The following is a 22254-nucleotide window of genomic DNA, read 5'->3' as shown; positions in this document are numbered from 1 at the left end:
ATTCATGAGCCCAGAAGCATTCCTGAACCTTAAATATGCTCCCAGAGTTATAACTCTTCTACCTCCAAGGAACCAGCTCCCAGTCCAATAAAGTAAAAACGATACTTAAGAGATTATGAATTCAATAGAAACAGAAGCTATGCAACCCAGAACTATAAAGGGAATGAAGGTTCAAGGTTAAAGCAAAGGTAATGCAAGGTGAATGGAGGAGGTCATTTAGTTTTAGATCAGAATATCAGCTGGTATTTGAGGCCCTCTTGTCCAAAACAGCTTCTTAAAGAATGACTCGGAGGCAAAAAAAAAAAAAAAAAAAATGTCCTGTGAAACAGAAAAGAGGTTTGCAGGACAGCAGACTTGATGGAATTTGAGCAAGTAGGTCTGTCATACATTCTCTATGTAGGGATGCATTTGCACCAACTTCACATTCCCCCCTATGCTATCAACTAGGATCTGTTTCTTTGTTGTTGGCAGACAGTGTTCATTTCACAGAGCCTCTGCCCCTCTGACCTAGACCTGTAACTATCTGTAAGCAGCCCAGTGGTGCCTTTCTTTCTCCAAAATTCTGCTTTCAGCTTAAGGACTCTTCAGCATTCCCCTCTCAGCTCATCAGTGGCTCCCAGGATCATATACAATAAGTACTGGAGGGACTTCCAAGGTCCCTCCCCGTCTGGGGGAGGTCCAAAGATGGGAAGGGAGTCTCCACACCAGAGTAAGATGACTTCAGAACCTGCCATGCCTGTCAGTGCCCTGAGCACGCTATTTAGGGTTTAGGTCACTATGGAGCACCCCACCACCTTCCTTCTGCCTCATCAAAGGAGAAAGCCAGCAACTCAATACTAAAAAAAATGGAAAAAAGAAAAAAGAAAAAAGAAAAAAGGGAGAGGGGTAGAGCTCTTTCATCCCTAATTTCCCTGTAACCTCAAAGAATATATCACATTTGACTCAGAGTTCTATAATCCTTTCTCACTTATTCAGACACTCCCCTTAGTTTTCCAGCAGGTGAGATGTACTTTGCTTCTCCCTTCCTTCTGATTTGGCTTCTTAATATAACTGTATTGTAACACAAAGAAGCCTGAGTTGAGATTTAGGGTAAATTTCTCACATTGCCTCTGAGACTTTTTTCTGGCTGTTCAATCCCCAGAAATGGTGGCAAAGTGCTCCTTGAACTTTGGGGTAACTCTGAGGGCATCAGGATTGTTGGCCATGGCTGTTACTTGCTTCCCAGTATGAATCAGAACTCTTGACTCTAAATAAAGATTATACCTGTACAATTTGCATGTCACTGAAAAATTAGTATTTGTGGTAAAAATATGTATTGCTTCTCACTTTTTCTACTAATGTTTTTCATATCTACCTTTCCTCCTCAATCTGTCCCTCCTCCCTCAAAATCTGACAGCCCTACCTTACTTTTCTAAGGAAGCTTGGGGTCAGGAGTCTGGGGGTTCATGTAGGTTAAGATTCTGGCCTCTTGGATTCTAATCTTGCCTCACTATGAGACTGTGGGCAAGGCACTTCCCTTCACTAAGCCTCAGTTTCCTGTTCTGAGAAGTTGAATTAGGTGATCTCTAGGGTCCCTTTCTAGTTCTGTCCATCTATGATTCTATAAGTGTCTTTCCATCAGGAAGTGAGACATTCCCGCCCTTCACACCTTCTCTCTGGGCCACTGAAGGAAGAAGCTCCCCTGTAGATGCCTGCCTTTCTCATGCTGGCTCAACTAAGGGACAAAAAATGTGAGTCCCAGTAGGAGGGCACCTCCTTTAAGTGCCCAACTCCTTCCATTAGGAAGAAAAGCTATTAAGAAGGTGATCCAACTCTAACTCTAAATCTTGATAAAGCAGATATGAGACAGGGCAGGTGTATGGGGCACGAAAGAGTATAGTAAGTGTGCCCCCCAAACACACACCCTAGACTGTTTCAGAGTCTGAGCACATACTTGGCTTTGCCCTAGAGAGCCCCACAGAAGTAGTGGCGGCTTATCCAATACAACTGTGTGTGGATGGAATAAGCAAGCAAGGACATCCAGAGCATTGACATAAATGTCCTATCAATGCACACACTCACTCCTGTTCTCTCCTGTTTTAGGTCTGTGTGCCTTGTAAGAAGCTTTGGGGGGAGGGGACACCACCTCCCAATGTTCCCCCTCCCCAAAGTCGCAAAGGAAGACAGTGAGACAGGAGCTACTTGGCTTCCTATAAATTGTTTTGTCCTTCCTCACAGCTGCAATCAGAAGCTAAGGGCTCCCTCAGGCCTTGTTCTCATCCGCTGCAGGCGATGGAGGGTTTTTGAAACGGAGAGGACTTGGCGGCGGCCCCGTTTCAGCTGCCATTGGGGCTGGCTAATGGGCTCATTCGGGAAGACCCCCGCCTGCCACACTAAAGAGTCCCCTGCCGACCCCCTCCCCAGTCCCAACCCAATTAATAAATGGGGGCTCCCACTTTATGGCTCTGGGAGCAGGAACCAGAGATACAAATGACCCCCAGGGAGGGACAGAAAAAGGCCTTCCAAGAATCAAGCCAGAGAATTGTGCCTCCACAGGCACATGCTGCCACAGGCTAGTCATATCCCATTTCAAAGCATTAAAGGGGAAGAAACTGGCAAAAAATCCGTGTTTCCTTTCCCAGATGTGAAGTGGGATAGCATTCTTGAAGTCTGTGGGCACACCCCAGCAATAAACTCTCTTTTACCTGGTTTTCCAACCTGCAAAGGTTATGGTACAGGTGATCGATCACCTAAGCACACACCACACACTGCTCTATTTGTCAGGGGCACTGCTCCCTCCTAGACATGCAATAGGGAACACAGACATATCCCATTAAGTGGTTAACAAAGCAAACACTCCCTACTTCTTAGAAACAAAGTAGCCCTTTCCAAGCTCTCAGCACCATCAATGGCAAGAATATGTCCTGGGCTCATCATCTTCAGGCTATCTTTTATCCCTCCCTTCTCATCCAAACAATCACCAAGCCCATCCACTTCCTTTCTCCTCATTCCCCTGTCTTACTCGAGTGCAGGCCCTCAGGACTTCACATCTGAACCAGAACAAAAATATCCTAGGCAAGCTTTCCTGCTTCCTTCACCCATACAGCTGCAAAAGTCTCCAACATCACATTCATCTCATCACGCTCTGCTGTTGCTGCTTACCAAATCAAATTTACATTCCTCATTTGGGCAACAAGATTGCTCTTCCCACCTCATTTCCTAACACTCCTTTTCTGTACCACCCTGACTATAATCCATTCACAGCCTTCTTTACAAAACACACATAAACCTTCTTCCATAAGTTTTCTCTCGTTAATCACCTTCCTCTTTTCTGTTCCATGTTCCCTATCTTCACTACCTTCAAAGACTCTTTTCTGGTTCACTCCACTTTTTTTCTAATTATTTTTCTGCTTTGGTTCCCCTTGTACTAGGTTACTATTTTATTTTGTAACCTGACTTATAAATACCAATTCCCCAGTGATTTCCCACACAAGTATGAGACTCATCTCTCACTAGACCCGGAAGCTTCCAAAAGGTGGGACCCTCTCCTAATTTCCCCCCAGAAGTTGCTCTGTACTCAGGACATGACTCAGCTAATAGCATTCCTACTCCCCACTGAAGCAGCCCTCATGGGATGATAACTCTTGGGATATTACAGCAAACAACTACAAGGAATACAATCTTATTCTCAATGTCAATTTTCAGGCTGCCACCTGCCTCTACCAATACTGAACTTGGCACCAAGTCTTTCCAAAATTACAAGTTGTTTCATGACTTCAAAGTGTATTGGGAAAAAAAACACACACACACACACACAAAACATGGCCACTGAAGGAATCTGTTTATCTCCTTGATTCATAGTATATAAACACTATTTTCTTTGAAGACTCCTTAGGATGAGAAGACCTGTTTTGTTCCCTATTTCTAAGACTAATCCTATATTCTCAGGTCATGACCTGAATTTCTGGAATGCAAATCAACCCCAATAGTAATAGTAATCTTGTTTCCTACCAGCCCTGCCTCTAGCCTACCTCTGACCATTATATTTTTGGACGGTTTCTAGGAATAGAGAAGTTATTCATGAGTCTCTATTATTTAGGGAATACTTTCTTAGATTAACCTTACTCTCAAAACACTGACTCTTCACTTCCTATAGTTTAGCCCTGCGTGGTTAGACAGGAAAAAGTGACTGGCCACTCCCCTTTATCTCCTACATTATTGCTTAGGATGATAAGATGAATTTGCCTTTTAATCTTTCCCTTAGCCTGAGGTGCTTAAGAATCAAGGTAATAAGAGCAAAGCACTTACTTAGCACAGTGCCTGACATATAGTACTTTCCTGACAATGTTAGTTCCTGTTCTCTCCCAACACCTTAGGTTTCTTCTTTCTGGGCCTGTCCTCCCCACCCCACCGCGACCCGCCCACTGGCTAAAGATGGCACTGAACTAGACAAACTAATGTCCTTTTGTAGCTCTAACATTCTGGTTAGTTTGCTCTTTTATGTACTGTCTTCATTTGGATCTAAAACGAAGGGGAGTGGAACAATACTAGTTTCCAGGGTGACCTGAAATACATAAAACCACTTGCAGGAGAGTTTTAAAACTCCAAAAATACAAATAACTTTGTAATGTGATGTATCCATATCATTCCCTTATTCTTGAATTACCCTCTTGAACTACGTAGATAGCAGTGCTAAGCTAAATGTCCCTATATAAATTATTTCCTTAATATAATCTAGCTTCCCTAGTGAAAGTCTTTGTAACGTGCCCCAGACTAAGGGCTCTAGGCCCAACCTCCAACCATAAAGGTAACACTACCATAATCAAGGGTAACTCTTTCCTCAATGGTGCTTTGATGGAGCCTCCCTGAAATGAATTTTGAACCTTTAAGGCATTATCCCTTAACTTTCACTAGCCCAACCATAATTTTTCCTTCCACCCCATATTCCCATCTCTTCTTTATAAGCAATTATATCCTAAGTCTCTTTCTACAGTTCAGCTACCAGACGTTCTAGTTCTCCCTTCTTTCTATCTCCTTCTCATTATGAGATCTCTTGCAAACAAATACTGGTACAGGCCAAACTCAGAAGGTCCTGAATTTATAAAGAGGGATCAGGCTCCTAAATTTTCTCTTTGAATTCAGCCTCTTCTTCTGGGCCAAAAGCATTAAAAACTGCACTAGTCTTGGTGGGGGGGTTGTCTGCAAGCTGATCCTCACCAAAGGGGTCCCTCATTAGGCAGTGTGGTAGTTCTGAGACATCCCACCAGGTTCCTTAAACAAAAGATACCTTCCTCCAAGACCCAGGCTTTGTTCACTCAGCTATGTCTGCTACATTGTAGCCTTTTTAAGGTCTTTCCATGCTACCTCCCTCAGGGATGCTTTCTCTTGGATAAAATGTCCTTCATTCCTTTAGAACTATCAACATTACCTATCTTCAGCTTACAACCATGGCAGAATAAAACATCCGCAAATCCATCTATTTAGATACAGGTCCTAGGGAACCTGTATCTAAGTGAATTTACTCCATGGCTATACCCTCTTATTCCAGAGACGTATGCTGTGGCTGAGGGCTGCATATTCAGAAAGCTTCACTAACAACTACCCATCCAGAGAATATTAAAAATTTCTATCAGCCTTTCTCTCTCAACCTTGGACTACTAATTTTTGACAGAGAGATATGAGACAATCCAGTGGCCAAAGCGTTTCGGCACCCTAGTGATTAATTACCAGGGCATCAAGGCAACCTTCATTTGCTTCCTCATGGGTAGCAGAGCCCTCTTCTCACCAAGCTTTACTTCCCACAGACACCATCTGCAACTGAGCTTAGAAATGTCATCAGCAAAAGCAGCAGTCTCAGGATATGAGGGAAGAGGATGAAGTGAAGGTTGACATTCCGTCTTTCCTAGGCTGGTAAAAATAAAAATCTCTTGTACCCCACACAACAGAAATTAAAAGCTCCTTTCTCAGCTATCAGCAATAAGCAAGCATGGGTTTTTTTCGTTTGTTTCTTTTTTGCTTTCTCCTTCACCTCTCACCCCGGAAGTTCAGGCTCTGGAGTAGACATTCATCTTCAGAATTGCCTCTCACTACCCTTCAAAATTGTGAAGCAGCAATAACTCTGAACACCCTGGGGGAGTTAGGTAATCAATACTTCTGGTAAGGCCTGAAGCATGCAAGTTGGGTAGTGAGTGGGGAGGAGAGAGAAAAATAGTAAATGAAAAGAAGTGGGTGGACAGGAGATGGAGACAGCTGCACGTGGTGAGGAATGGTAGAGTACCACCAGTAATTCCTTCAGGTGTCATACTTCCCCCAAAGTTGTTCAACTCTGACTTTGCAGTCAACTCTCAATTGAGAGTATTCCTAAATCTCTGAGACATGCCACACCTGGACAGTAAGATTAACCAGTGTCCAGGAATGCTCACCTTGCCTCTCAGGATAACCAGAACTAGCAGTTCCACCTCTCCCTTGGAATGGTTGACTACTTACTCACTTCCATTCCACCTAGCCCTTCAGGTGAGCAAGTTGTGAAGAGAAGTAACTCAATACCTAAAAAACAGTCATGCTATGGGACAATCGAATAACCATGGAAATCCCAGGTCAGCACCAAGAACATTAACTGTTAACTTCCTTGAGGCATTAACCTTACCTACCATACAGTTAGTAGTTAAGGACGCCTGTCTGGGAAAAGATAGTGCCTAAGAAATGTGGGTACTGAACAGCATAGCATGGTTCCTAGTTAGAAATCGCCTTGGGTGTATTAGAGAAAAAAGTCCAGGGTAGTTAGGTCCTCAGACTTTAGGCCCCAAATTGAAAAGATAGCCACTGCCAGGAAGTGGAAACAATATTCTCTAGTAGGTTGACGTTCACACTCTTAGTCATGAACTTGCCATATATAAAGACCAAAAACGAATTCCTTTTTTCTGGAGGTTAACCAGGAACACAGGATTCCAGGGATTTGAACAATCTTGAGCTCTCCAGTCTCCATCTGGGTAAACAGGCAAGGGAACATCATACTTAAACTTGGAGGATTCAAAAACAAGCTGGCAACCCTCATCACCATGTTTTTGAATTCAACTTCTTCCTAACTTCCTTGTTCTGGTGTACCCCTTAGCCTTTTATGACTGTTTACCCCTCTCATAATTTCCTGATACCTATCTCCCTTCTTCCTGTCTCCTGATGGGTTTTATACCTGCTGCCTACTTATATCATAACTAGCTGGACTGCAGCACATACTACAAGACAAAAATTAGCTCTCAGTGTCCTAAACCATGAAAGAGACTGGAAAGCAATTATCTCCTCAGGTGGAGATAGTAAAGATTTTGGAGATAATAGGAATTTTAGCTTTAAACAGCTTTGACTCACTTCCTGGATTGGCAATGCATCATGAAATCTCAACAGAGCTAGGAACTTAGTTCCTATGCTGCCCCTACTCGTGATAACATATGAACTGGTTAGGGGTAGTGGTGGTATTTCTGGTTTAAAAGACTATTCTTTGTTCTAAACAGCCTCTTACCAACTGCCCTTGACAACAGTTGAGCTCAAACCCACTTACCTCTCCTTTCAGGAGTTGGGGTACATAAAGCTCAACTCTTTTGATGATCTGGCACCATCATTATTAGTGTAACTGTTTTCTACTTTTAAAACCATCTTACGGTTTACGCCAACTTTTTTTATTCTCTAGTTCCTAGTCTAGTGTTTTGAAGTACCTCTTCAAACCCTGAGAACTTTTTTTTGGTAGTTTATGAATCTACAGCAATTCTGAGACAAAGAACCCCTAAGATAAAGTGGAGGAAAAAAATTGCCCTTTATACCTAGTTAGATCTGCTCAAAGGATGCATATTAAGAAGTAAATGCAATGGAGCAAAAGTGGTATAGTAACAGGAAATATTTAATTTTCCAATCTCCACTTTCCATTTTTATAAACTGAAAGAAAAAAATTTAATATATTACAAAATATCTGTACATAGACAAGGTACACCCGACGGTGGGCCAAAACAAGAGAGAGAAAGGAATACAGTGTCAGGAACCAAAATCAGGGAGAATGAGGTGGCAACTGACACTTTTCTGATATAGTGCTCTCTCTCAAAACCTGCTGGTAACCATTTTAGAATTATAACTATTTATGCATGTTATATATATATATATATATACACACACACACACACACAAAGTGGTTGGATGATGTCTACGGCATAAGCTAACAGAAGTTCTACTTACAAATTTGTACTAACGGTCCTGCTTTTAAACTTATAGATCTGATGTCATTTCCAAATCCTTATCATTCCTATGGACACTTGGGGAAAAACCTAAAGAAACTGGGTCAGGTAAATTTATTTTTAAAACCACAAAAATGATCATGGTCAAACCAGTTTTGCCTCTCATTCATGAACAGAATCAGATTTCTCATCTGTTCAAAATAATGTATTTAATGGACTAAATATCTTCCATGGTACAAAACAACCCACTTTTGAATATAATTAATATGTAATTTTCTAATAGTCAAGTTGAACTTCTGCCAAACCTTTACTTCCATCACATTTATAGATAACATAGCTGAAAAATTAACAAATACCTGTTCTTCCTCCACATAGATTCCAGGATATTTAAGTGAGTTTCTTTTTACCTCTGCTTTTAGAAAGTCAAAATTACCAAACTTTTTTTCTTTTTCATTTTAAAGATTAGACTCCCAAAATGGGGGTCAGGGGAGTGAGATGGGATCATACACACACACACACACCCACACACACACCCACCCACTCTCTCTCTCTCTCTCTCACTCACCCCCTTCCCTAATAGCAGGGATGGGTGAATGGAGACTTAAGTATATTATTTAGAATATTTGGCATAATTAAAAATAAGGGGTGGAAAGAGGAAGGGAAAAACATTATTGATGACTGTCGATAACCAAAATATAATTAAAATAGATTTTTTTTTTATTCATATTTGATGGGAAACCAATTTTTTTCACTGAAGATACTTTTGAAAATATCCCAGGCTTAAGTTCTTTAATCAAAAACAGGAGAGCGGGGCCCAGTGCCTCAAATTCAAGTATTCTAAAATACAAAGGCCCGTGTCTGAGGACTAAGAAGTCAACAGACAAAAGGTTCAAATGAACTTTAATGCAATTTACCAATACTATGTCAGTGAGCCTAGCAAATCTAATCGGACACACTGGTATAAAAAGCCATCAATGCCAAAATGGCTAGAAGGTTCTTTCTAATCAATGTTTGGCCCTGAGGGCAAGGCCAGACCAAAACCCAGAGAATAATAAAGAAATACACACACCGGATATCTACCTATTTCAGTGGGGGGAAAATAGTCTTTATGTAAATATCTGAAGAGGGTTCTTCTTTCATTTCTTTAAAGTTTTTTATTAGTGCATCTTTCTCTTACAAGTAGTTTTTAATATAAGAACTTGGCATTGAAACATGAAACGTGAATTCTGAAAACTATTCTCCAAGATGCTGAAGCATGTTTGCCTTTTCTTTGTAAAAAAGGGAGCTAACCTACGTTTCACAAATGTCTAGGTCTGTGCAGATAATTTCTATAAATGTGTGTATTTTTAAAACACATTATATGCTGGTACTCACATAGAAATGTAAACCAGAACGAGAAGCCTCCCAAGTTATCCCACCCTGAAAGCATTTCCCTTTTCCATTTCCTGTTTATACTAAGGCAAAATTCTTGCCATGATATCTTAATTTAACCCTTTGTACCAAAACCAAAACCAAAACCAAAACGAATCTCTCTGGAGGAAAATCCCTAAAAGAACTGGCAGGATATACCTGCTGAGATGGGTATATGTCAATACTGTTCTTTCCCCATGGTCTGCTCTTTTAAAATTTTTTAAAAACGTCTCAGGTATTGATATATCTTCAGAAAAATATCCACCCTAAACTAAGTTACATTTCCATGTATTTTCAGAATTTTTTTCCCCTTTGACATATTACAATGCTCTGTTCAAAGATTTTTTTTTTGACATAAAAATATATGTGTAAACAGTATGCTAACTGCTCTTACTAGCCCTCTAGATAAGGAGGCATCATCTCTAACCCCAGCTCAGCAGCAATGTCCTAGGCTGTCTGCATTTATAAATCAACTTCACCATCAGAACATGGTTTCAAAAAAACAAAAAAAATATTTTAGAATCGAAGAGTTAACAGAGAACAATATAGGAGTTTGAATTTCCTTTCTTTTATTTCAAAAAAAGTAAAGAATTATCCCAGGTTCTTGGGCATCTCAACGATTTTTTTTTTTTCCAAACAAATGCCTCAAAGAGACAGAAAGAAAAACTCAAGGAAAAAAGATGGGGTAAAGCCTACCTACTTCCTAAGAATGCCACTTTCTACAACCTGCTTCATGTGCAGGGAGAGGGGGCATGTCTTTTGTCAAAACAGAGCAAACTTTAAGGATGAGTAATTTATTTGGAAAAAAGATATGTTCAAGATGCTCAATGGGGAAAAAAAGTTTACTTGAAAGCAAAAATATGAGATGGTAGAGAGGAAGGAACATTTATTTAAATCAGCCAGTCACTCTTTTTTCCTTACAGCAAAAGCCTTAGAGCAGCTCAAATTTTGTGAACACTATTCTCTTAAAAAAAAACAAAAAAAACAAAAAAAGAAATTAAAAATAAAAATAAAATAAAAAATAACCCCAAACTTAAAAAACCTAACGAGAGCCTCTCCTGAACCATCTCAAAATTGAAATTGTTCTCTTCTTCTGCTGAGAAGTGCAGGCAATAAACTAATAAAACATTTACTTTTCAATTTAATGACCTCTCCATGTTCTCTACTTATATCTAATAGGTAGAGTTGAAGTAAATATTCTGGCTATAACCCATCCAGGGGGAACTGATTCCAACATCATTATTTTGTAAGTCGCCTGCTAGTAGCAAGTGAGCAAGGAATACAATGGACAGCTCTGAAGTAGCCAAATGCAGATGATTACCTCGCCCTGGCAAATGAATTCATTAAAGGTTGAGAGAACTGGATGGAAGATGGATAGGGAAGGAATCTTTCAGGACACTGAAGTCTCTGGGTTAGTAAGGAACTCCTCTCCCTCTTCCCCCTCTTGGCGGGACTCTTGTAGGCCCCCGATAGAGTTTTCCATAAGCAGAAGATTGAGCTGGGGCCCCCCAGTTAAGGCCTGCTCCTGAGCTGCTGGCCCCAGTGGTTCCTGGCCCCAGCTCCCCATAGTTTTGCAGTTTGGTCTCTGCATGTGCCACAGAGTTGCTGCTTCCCTCAGCCTTCAGGAATGGTTGCCCGACCACTGAGTGTAATGCTACAGGAACCCTAGCAAAACGGAGGTCCTGGTCCCCTGGAAACTGGACTGAACCTGTACCCTGGTAACTGCTGGACTCCCCAAGGTGGCTCACAGAGCCTGAGAAGGTCCTGTTCTTCACCAGGGTCTGGGCCAAGGATTCTGTCAAGGCTGGACCAGAGTTGCGTTCATCAGTGTCAGTGGCACTGAACCCTGTTTCAGGCCCATCAGTGTTTCCGTAAGTCCTGTTGGGATGGGGTCGGGTGGAGTATTCCATTGGTCTCAAGGCCTGGTGCTCATGTGGCAGGTGGCCAGGAGGCTCTGCTTCAGGCTGGGATAAAAGTTGCAGCAAGGCGGCTGTCACGGCTGGGTTCAACTCCTGGGGGGCGCTGGAAAGATCGCCTTCAACCAGAGGGGGTGGAGGTGGCGGCGGTGGAGGTCCGGGGGGTTCAGGGGGCCTCTTCTCTGGTGGAAGAATGTGAGGAGGACATGCTGTGGAAGGGTTACTTCTTTTAAACACCATCTTAAAAATCACATGTGATTATAAACACAAACACACACACACGCATACATACATACACACTGCCCAACATGTATCAATACAAGTAACCAAATATATATAAAGAATAAAATCTTGGGATCAGGAAATTGCAATTTATAAATAAAATCAAGTGATTCAAAGCAAAACAGTTGCATTCTAGATCTAACAGCTGGTGTAAAAAGATCATGTTTCAAATAATTGTCCTGATTTTTGTCTGAGATTTCCTCCATTTCCTTCCTTAAGGAACTGTTCTAATATGTAGGTTGTTGGCAGCCTCCCCGCCCCTTTTCGCTGTTGGATCAAAACATTAGTGAAAATAAAGTAGAAAGAAGGAAGATGAGAGGGAACAATATACATGCTGTGGTCACATTTCTAGGACATAATCTTGCTGTACAACAGGAGACCTTGCATAGACTTAGCTAACACATTTTACAGAATGTTTGATGATATAAGTAAGATTAACACCTGAAATAGAACTTAAATAATATACAGAAAGATGAAATAAAGTAAAAACTTTCATTACCATCACGTATATGCACACACTTGCTTCTCCAAACTTCAGTCCCCTCTCCCCATAACCACATTCTGAAGAATATTAACCGTCATACTGTCATTCAGCTCTGTTACAGTAATCATAAAGACTAAAGTAATCTTTTATAATAATTTTCTATTGTTTTTCAACCTCCCACATTTTGTCCATGCTATGAGAAAAATTACTATAGCAATGTCATGCAGAATAGGCTGTTAATAAATATCTGTTTATCTTGGAGACAGTGACAAGAACTGGGTATTCAGAAATGTATTGAACTAATACTACCCTCTGTCTTTCCACAGATCTTTGTCTTTTTCCAACCACACCCCAGACTCTTCTCCCCACTGATGGCTAAATTTGCATAAGCAAGGTAATCATTGTTTGATAATGAACTCCTGCCAAGACAGGCAAGTAGATAGTTAAAATGGCGTTGAGTTTGAGAACACATAAAACCAAGTACAGTCAGTCAGAACAGTGCCTTTGGAGAGCTGGGAGTCACCCTGCTGAAAGAAAAGGTTTAATGTTTTGGGATATCTTTCCAAATGATTGAGTTTTTTTGTTCCCTATGGAAGTATATTTTTCAATGTCCATATAGTCAATTCTTTATTATCTGAGCTAGTAATATAAAGTCATTCATTACTCATACAAGCCAAAGATAGTTAAAAACTATTTAGTTATAATTAGATATTTTGGTAGCATATTTACCACAATTATATTTTTCAAAGATAATCAATAAAGTAAGTATGCATTCCCTTAACATGCAGATGAAAGTACTCTGAAAACACAACAAAACTATAAAGTTGTGCAGTGGAAGAATGAAAGCAGGTGCTATATGTAACATACAAGTAGGGTGACCAACAGTCCCAATTGGCCCGGGACTGAGAGGGTTCCCACATTGCCAAACTTTTAAGTTTTAAAACCAGGACTGTACAGGGACAAGTTGGTCACCCTATATACAGTACCCACCCAAGCAACTTGTTGACAGATTGGCTGGCTGAGTAGGTGGTAGAAAAAAATAAATTTAATGACAGAAAATTAGCTATGGAGAACGTACAACTTGAAAAGTAGACATCCTGAAAAAGGAGAACTAATTGGACTACAAACATCTAGATTTTGGAGCTTTTTGCTGTCAATACTACATATCTCACTACATAAAAACATCACAGTACCAGTTATTTTTAAGTATTTTTGGACAAGACATAAAATGGAACACCAGGATTTTTTTTTTTTAATACTGAGAGCAAACAACTTTAAAAACACCCAACTGCAAACGTGGGCAAAGCTAAACTTATATTCTTCCAGGTGTAGTACTTTTAACATTTAAACTTTGCCTTTTATGTAAATAGCCTAGTTGTTTCAATAGAACTAATTCTTGAACTCAAATTCTTTCACATGTATGAGAGGATGAAAACTATTTCAAAGTAGCAAAAGTAGATGAATTGTAAAGAACTATTAAAGGTCAATAAAACTTCTTAAAGGAATTAAAAATAAAATCACATTAAAAAACTCATACTGTTATAAGATTTAAATTGTTAACAATATTGCTGATCCTTAACAGTTTGTACTAATGCAGGGAGGTATTAATGAAATGTACAAATAACTTAAAAACTTCATTTGACTTAGATTTCAACTGTAACCCTTTCTCAACAAGTATAGTGTAGTTAAACAGTAGCCAAAGCGACAGATTTCCACCTTCTCTGGCTTATTGAGTCTGCCCTCTGGTGGAAGTGCTAATGAACAGTAAACTGGCTGAACGAGGCAGCAGGGGAGAAAGCAGCAAGAACAGGAGAGACACATAGGAGATACCAACTGTATAATCCAGAGTGACTTAATAATTTGGAGTGGCATTTTTACCCTTCTCTGAAAAGTAAATCCAGCAATTTTTGGCCATAGGCCAGGCCTGAATTTTAGTTCAATTTCTCCATTTGGCTGATAGCTTGTTGACTCAATTAGTGCTATTTAATTTGAACCACTTCTTTTAGATATTTTGATTATAGCTGAAATTTTTTGTTTTTGCGGGGAGGAGGGTATTAGAGTATGAGATGAGACAAAGAGGCCTGCTTTAATTTTAGATTAGCTTTCTCTGTTATTCCATGTCCTGGAGTCTCTTAAAAACTATTGGAATACATAACAGAATAGCAAAGTAAATCAAGAAACATTAAAAAGAAAACACATTAAGAGAGTACATGAGTTCTAGTTCTGTCTCTCAATAAATATGGTTCCAGCAGGGGGACCATAAGCAGGCTAATTTAAAAACCTGGATTACGGTTTCCCTATCTGTAAAGTAAGGGGGTTAATTTTATTTATGTTATCTTCCAGTTTTAAAAAGCTTTACATATGAAAAAATAGCTTATATATTTGACTCTTACGCCAGTGGAAATAAGGCATATTCTGCACCATCCCATAAGAAATGTGAATGCAGGACCCTAAAGTCGAAGGTTAGTGTACCTCGTCAACCCTTGTACCTCTTCTCATTCTCCAACTCATGGGGTCTTCATGGACAGTGAAAATTTCCAAGGAGTTCAAAACACTTTTAGGCAAGTAAAGATTTTGCAAACAGACTGAATCAGACTGTGCATGCTGTGGTCATGTGAGATCAAGGTATAACATATTTCCTTTTTTCAGATTTTTTTCTTTAAATAATGCTCACTTCCTAATCTAAAATCCATTCAACTGTCTCTTTCAGGAACACAGATCTTAAAGCAATCATTTTTACATGCTATTAGTTTTTGGAAAGAAACTGTGTGGTTTTAATTACCTACTTGGAAATATTCCCAAATTATTCTTCAGGAGATTAACAATAACACTTTATTAGGGTTTTCTTGACTATATCTTTTAGGCAAGACTCTGGTATCCAACATCCACCACACTAGAGAACAACTGACTTTGTACAATCTGATGATGGTTTGTTTGGAAGGTAGATTTTCAAGTACTAGTACTAGTTGGCCACCATACACACAGTGGTTCAAGATGCATCACTAGCTACGGTTGTAGTTTCCACGGGTGAGAACACAAGGACTTTACTTACCTACCTCCTAGGAAATGGAAAAACAAGCAGTATATGAAAGGTGCTTTGAGAAGCTCTGAGACTTAAATAAAAGAAGCCGGGCAAGAAAACATCACTTGGTGGTATGTTCTCCTGTAGACTAGGTTACAGAAAAACTGAAACCGAGGCCATTGATGTGAAAAAGAAAATGTTAAAGAGATTTTTAAGAGGATCAACAGCACCTGAGCTCAATGAGATTCATGACCGGTCTGTTTACCTGCTGCCTCCTCCTGTGGCATTGTGGGAGTTCTTCGGGGCCCCTGTGGCCCACTGTTCTTGTCACTGTTGTTTTCCTCCAGGCTGCCTGCTGGCTCCTGGGTTTTCATCAGCTGATTTAAGAGAACTGCCAACATATTCTGCATGTCAGCTGGTGTGCTTGAAGCTTCAGGGGTTGTCTGTTCTGCTGAAGGCTGGACCACTGAAGCAGGGGGTGCCTCCTTCAAAGACTCCTCTGGACCCATGGGCTCTGAGTCCTGCTGCTGGGAAGTGGCTTCCGTTAGGGCACTGATGGATTGGTTCAGGGCCTCCAGCTGCTGCTGTATCTCAGGGTTGGAGTGGATATTAAGCAGCTGCACCATTTGAGGGATGCTCAGGTCGGTTTGGCTCTGCAGCAGGTTCAATAACACTGCCAATTCACTTTGATTCAATTGCTGTGTAATGTCACCGAGGCCTGTGGAGAGAGAGAATAAAGCCAATGTAAGAGGATGAGGCAGGGCAAGAACCTTTGCCTTCTTCAACTGGCAATAATATCCAGCGCATAAAGTTTCATTTTGAATGTCTCATTTTTCATGCCTCAAATTGTCATGACGCAGTTTGTTATTTTTTATATATTCACTTCACAATACAAGGACTAACTGAAACATCCCTGTATTTTGAGTAAAAGTGATTTCAGTTTACCTTTATTTTTCAAGGTCAGTGATTTTCAACACTTAATGTATGTAAGAATTATTAGAGATTTTGAAAGTCAGATGCCTCAGGTCCCATTCCTAGAGATCTGGGAATGGTTCAGGAGTGTTTATTTTTAAAGCTTTCAAGATGATTCTAATGTGCTGCCAGCACTGAAAACCACTGTTGTAGGTGGACAGGGAAGAGAAAGTGTCGTTCAGAAAATCTAGTGGAACCACAGGGGAACTACTTTGTTATCACAGTTCATCATTATACACTTTGAATATATTTAGATCAGATAACAGTCTATGGAACTAACTACATTTAGCAATTGTAATTTAACATGACTGGATTCTAAGAAGTTCTTATCAAAGCTAACATATACAGGGTTCCAAAGTATGTGTGTTAGAGAACCATGGGTAAATTAACCTTAAATTAAATTTGCCTTACCTAATTTACTGATTTACGCCACAGATCTAATTGAGATATAGTGTTCCTTATTTCAGGAAAGGAAAATAATCTACTGTAGACTTTTTACACCACATGTATAAAACTTGGTTTATCTCATTTTCCCTATAATGAGAATATAACTTTTTTATTAATACTTTAGTGGCGAGAAAGAGACAGACAGACATCCTTGCACTTGATTTTCAAAACCTGCCAGAATGTGCTTAAATAAAAGCACGAAGGACCCATCCCAGCACTGACCTATCGCATCCCCAGCCCCAGGCTCCACTTTGCCAGGAGCAGACTGAGGTGCTGCTGGGCTGCTGTTCTTCACAGGCTCAGCACTTGTCCCTGAGGTAGTTTCTTTTCGAGAGGCTTTGGACGGAGGTGGTTCTTCTACCACAATACCACTTTGTCGCTGCCGTCGCCGTTTCTTACTCCATAATTCATGGCAATCCTGCCAGTGGGGGAGGCTGAAAAAAGACAAAATAAAAGGGAAATTGTATGTGGTAATGTGGTAGTGAGTGAACAGAGGAACAAGATTAAAATGGGAAGGCAAAGAGCAGTGGGAAATGGAAAGGATAAGGAAAACATAAAAATAACCTGAGAGGTTAATAAGTAAACAGTACCAATGTAAAAGGAATCACGGCATATATAGTCTTAGGAAATAAAAGTCCAAAAGCTTGAAAGATTTCTATAGTGAGAAATGAGGATCTTACTAACATCAGAGAAACACCTGCTATATAAATGCCCATACTCCAGACGAACAGTTAAGTCTTATAACTATTCTTGCTTGGTATAACAAGAATAAAGGAGAATTTTATTGGTCAAGTTTCAGTTGGGAATAAACAGCAGAGATGACTGGCTTGTTAGTATCTACAAAAAGTCCAAAGTGGTGATTCAAATCTTGGAACACAAGTATATCAGGATTAAATCACCTGTGTAAAATCAACTTATGTGTTATTTGATCTGTGAAGACCAAAAAACTGGTTCTTTCTTCTTTCTGCCCACTGAATTTCCATGACTGGACATTTTCATTTGTGAAGTTTATTCGAATCTTTCAGTATACTTCCAGATTTCCCCATAATAATACAAACAGTCCCAGAAGGTCAAATCTTACTACAATAAAGATTACCATAGCCAAAATCTCTCTGTAACAAGAGCTCCCAAATTTCAGTAAAAAGCTTATGTATTTCAAGCCACATGGAATATATCAAAATTCTAGTGCGGTGAATTTCTTTGGAACGATCAGATTTGTAGTTACTACCAGCTCGTGTACTGATATCCTATCCATTTCTTTAAGCTACATACATAGTCTTTCTGTAAGAAAGAAACGCCTAAAAACTGACATGAAAGCTAAAATGTTGTCAGTGATAAATTCAAAGGTAAAAGACTTTACTTGCTAGAATGTGAGATGTGAGTGTAACACCTCTGAGGATCCTACAGAATATAGGAAATTCGTAAGATTCTGATAAAAGACAAGACACATTCAAAGACTGTATTTTCTATATCAAAATTCAGGATATGTGACCTGACAGTGATGGGAACTACTTAAAATTAGGACTGTCCTTGCAAGTGTGGGATATACATGGTCACTATAGACACAGGGGATTCAGGAAGACAGAAGAGTTAAGAGCAAAAACTAGAAGGCACACCTTTAAAGAGGCTCTATAGGGCAATATGCTGGAGATCCAGGGACAAAAGAAGATTGCTGACTCAAATTAGAATAAACGTATCTAAATCTATTCCTTGTTTTAAAAAAACATAAATAAAACCTCTTATCAACCATACTACTACTACTCAAGGATGCCTCGCCATTTGGGACTTGGCCATTTGTAGTTCCTTTAAAAAATGTATTATTTTGAATTTCTCATCTCCTAGGCGTAGGGGAGGTTTAGGGTCACTACATGGCTACCAGCACTTACTCTGGAGGATCCATTTTGCTGAGGTCGACATCTTTAAGGAAGTCACTCTGTAGGGTCTGCTCAGCTGTACAACGTTTGCTAGGATCTAGTGTCAGCATGTGGTCCAGTAAATCAAGTGCTGCTGAAGGAATGCTGTGGAAAGAAGAGAAAGAACAAAATCACAATGATTCCATAGTTCTTAAACCTGTAACCTTATGTCAAAGGTTTCTGAATTTCCAGCTCCACGTAGAACTGTGGAGAAGGGGTTGAAAGCTGGCTAAATAAGCAAGCAGATTTGATTCTACACAGAGTTTATGAAGTGTAATAATGCAGGTAGAAAACATGAAGCCAGCAGTAATGTTCTCTTTTTGTCTTGGGAAGATCAAAAGCACTATGAGGAAATTTACATACTGATCAAAATAAAATGGTTTTCTATCATCTAAAGCCTTCAAAAGAGAAAACTGCAAAAGGCTGTGACAATACTCATACACTGTTCAAAAATAAAATGTTTTCCTATGGTGCACTGACATAATTGGGATAACACTAATTCCCTAGGCCAGGAAAAAGTGAAGTCCAAACACAAGCCAAACACAGAAAACAGATGTATGTTTTTGCCAAACTCACAAAGAGAATTCTTCTCGTAGACGCCTTCTATACTGCTTCTTCGGTTTCATGGTATTGAAGTATGGCAGCTTGATAACATCAGGCCACACAGCTGGACAAGGGCTACCACAGAGTCGACTGAAAACAAAGCAAAAAGCAAGAACAAGGAAGTAAGTGAGTCAGCATCCTGAATTCTGGAGACTCTAGAAGCAGAAATGATTACCTCCTGAGGTCTGGGGAATCTTGGCTTATTAAACTAGAGGGCATGAAGAAAGGTAAAAATCTGACTTCACTGCTTCAAGGACAGAAAGAGTAGGGCAGAAAGAACTGGTTACAAGTTAGCGAAGAGAAAATACCGGCACAATAGTCCAAAATGATCCACATACATGGTTTTGTAAAACATATATATTTTTGACTATTATAAAAGTTTATTTAACAAAAAAGTTCAACATGAAAATGTACATGACCCGAATTTTATATTGTAGTAAATACAACAGGAGCTGTGGTGAGGGGACATGTGGAAGCAGTTGATTTCTCTGGTGAACAAAGCCTTTCTTTTCTTTATACTCATTCCAAGGCTTCTAACATAATGATACTATTTCCTTGAATTACCACCATTCCAATATTGTTCAGTTGCCTACTAGCTGCCATCACCACACATTTATCTATCACAATATTCATAAAAGGATCAAATCCCCGCAATATTCCGTGGACATGTCTGCCACCAAGTAATTTCAACAAGTTCTTGTCCATAAATTTTTTTCAACTTGAGAGGGTGAGCTTTGCTCATGGTGCCTACTCAGTGAGCTCAAAGATGCATCCAAATGGAATTTGTGTCCTCCCTCACCACATATTTTTAATCTTCCACAGAGGTTTTTGTTACCGATTTTGTTCTGTTCAGTTAGTGTTAATATCAAAGGGCTGAGCTGGTCCTATAATGTCCCTATAGGAAAAATTGGCAGAAGAAAGCCTAAGACTGAAAATTTTGATAGAAAATTGAGTTTACTATATAACAAGTAAAGAGTTACACACCATTTTTTAAAAAGTCTACATTAGCCTCTATATGCTTTCCTTTAATCTTACTGAAAAAACAAAAAAACCTGTAACAACAAAAACCCCAATTCCACCCTAACCCCAGACCTTCCTAAAGTCCTCCATTATAGGTCCTATTTTATAATTATCTGTTTACACACTGTACTACTTACTAAACTCTGAGCTCTTTGAAGGCAGGGACCTATCTTATTTCTGAACCCTAAAGTTTAACAGAGAAAGGAATTTGTTACAAAACAGGCTCAATAAATGTTTGCTGAATACATTTGATTTCGATCTAACCTAAGAATGATATAGCTACCCTGAAAATGGCATGATTTTTTTATGAATAAAAAATATGCAAAGACCTAAAAAGTAGGTAGAACAGAACTTCGTTAAACCTATATATAGCCCATGACAAAATATATGGTAAACCTGATTGAATGAAAAGAAACTTACTTGGACATAAGGAGCATAAAATCATTTAGTAGAATGACTGAGAAGTGTTAGAAATTAGGGGATGAGATTACCTATCACACCTGGGCACTCAGAGCACATGCACAGCTGTACCTGATCAGTTCTAGCTGAGCCAGTTCCAGATTGGCTTGAAAAATAGGCTTCTTTGTGAACAGTTCCCCAAGGATGCATCTAGAAAGAGTAAAATTGAGAGGTCAGAAGAGAAATCCCTAGAGCCTATTTCAAGTGTGTCTCAATAAACTTTTATAGTATTATCAGGCTGCATCTGATATATACCATGTTGTAAATTAGCCCAAAACTGCAGTGTTTGAGTTTCACAAAAATGTTTCTTGCAGTGAAAATAGACAGTATAAAGGGTTTAAATTTGCCAGTACATCAAACTTTTGCCACATATAAAGGAGAGTCTATATATAAGCAGAAAAAGGGAGTCAAAAGACCTTTTCCATCAATTCCATTGTAAATTAAGGAAATAACAAAAGACTAAAAAACCCACACTTCAATTTTACAAGGACGCTCAGTAGTTCCTATAAAGAGAATATTAGCTTTCTCATTTATCTGCTCTGTAGAATGTGCACTATACTATAGCCCTCTTGGCACCGTATTTGTAAAAAAAAAAAAAAGTTTATTGTCATCAGCCAAGATCAGTTTCAATAGGATTTTCAGATACACTATGCTTAAATACCTTTACCATTTTGAAAAGGCCTTTCAAAACTATATTGACGTATTTACATAGTTTCCAAATTTCTCTCCACAAATTACTTAATTACAAAAGGGAAACTAGTAATTATTTAGTAAGAGGAAAAAGACAACACCTCAACCAAGTGACCAAAATTAACATCACCAATAAGAGGCAAACGGGGTTGATGTTAAGTACAAATGTGATACCTTGAAAAGAACACTTATGAAGTATTCCAGACAAAAATTCATAACCTGAACCTATTTAGTAATTGGTCTGTATTTTTCAAAAATGAAAATGCCATGAAGGACAAAGAAAGACTAAGGAACTGTTTCAGGTTAAAGCATGGCAACTAAATATAATACATGATACTGGATTGAATCCTTTATCAGGTGAGGTATTATTTCCAGGACATTATTAGGGTACTGACAAAATAAGAATATGATACACTATTAAATAAAAATAGTGTATCAATGTTAAATTTCCTGAATTTGATAATTGTACTGTGCTTATTTAAGAAAATATCTTTGTTCTTAAGAAATGTACATTAGGGGTCGGCCCGGTGGCTCAGGCAGTTAGAGCTCCATGCTCCTAACTCCGAAGGCTGCCGGTTCGATTCCCACATGGGCAAGTGGGCTCTCAACCACAAGGTTGCCAGTTCAATTCCTCGAGTCCCGCAAGGAAAGGTGGGCTCTGCCCCCTGCAACTAAGATTGAACATGGCACCTTGAGCTGAGCTGCCGCAGAGACCCCGGATAGCTCAGTTGGTTGGAGTGCGTCCTCTCAACCACAAGGTTGCCAGTTCAACTCCCGCAAGGGATGGTGGGCTGTGCCCACTGCAACTAGCAACAGCAACTGGACCTGGAATACAGCTGCG

At 39.5% G+C, this 22254-nt stretch overlaps 1 protein-coding gene and 1 pseudogene across 11 annotated transcripts in view; both read right to left on the bottom strand.

Moving 5' to 3' along the window:
* CDK12 (cyclin dependent kinase 12) overlaps positions 1–22254 on the bottom strand; it is a 71292-nt gene that overhangs the window by 22835 nt on the left and 26203 nt on the right. For 5 of the 11 annotated variants that reach the window (XM_033089328.1, XM_033089329.1, XM_033089330.1 and 2 more), the window contains exons 9-14: positions 20796–20873; positions 19218–19334; positions 18615–18746; positions 16951–17162; positions 15575–16027; positions 11320–11730 (exon numbers count right to left, since the gene is read on the bottom strand). In XM_033089328.1, coding sequence (XP_032945219.1) covers positions 11320–11730; positions 15575–16027; positions 16951–17162; positions 18615–18746; positions 19218–19334; positions 20796–20873 — 1403 coding nt within the window. Of the gene's footprint in view, positions 1–6839; positions 6965–7884; positions 11731–15574; positions 16028–16950; positions 17163–18614; positions 18747–19217; positions 19335–20795; positions 20874–22254 lie in introns of those variants that run through there. The other 6 variants (XM_033089333.1, XM_033089334.1, XM_033089327.1 and 3 more) reach the window with 5 other exon arrangements.
* LOC117012851 (small nuclear ribonucleoprotein G-like) lies at positions 19347–19986 on the bottom strand (annotated as a pseudogene).

This window comes from Rhinolophus ferrumequinum, chromosome 21, assembly GCF_004115265.2.
Source record: "Rhinolophus ferrumequinum isolate MPI-CBG mRhiFer1 chromosome 21, mRhiFer1_v1.p, whole genome shotgun sequence".
Taxonomy (NCBI): domain Eukaryota; kingdom Metazoa; phylum Chordata; class Mammalia; order Chiroptera; family Rhinolophidae; genus Rhinolophus; species Rhinolophus ferrumequinum.
This window is presented reverse-complemented; position numbering and strand designations above follow the sequence as displayed.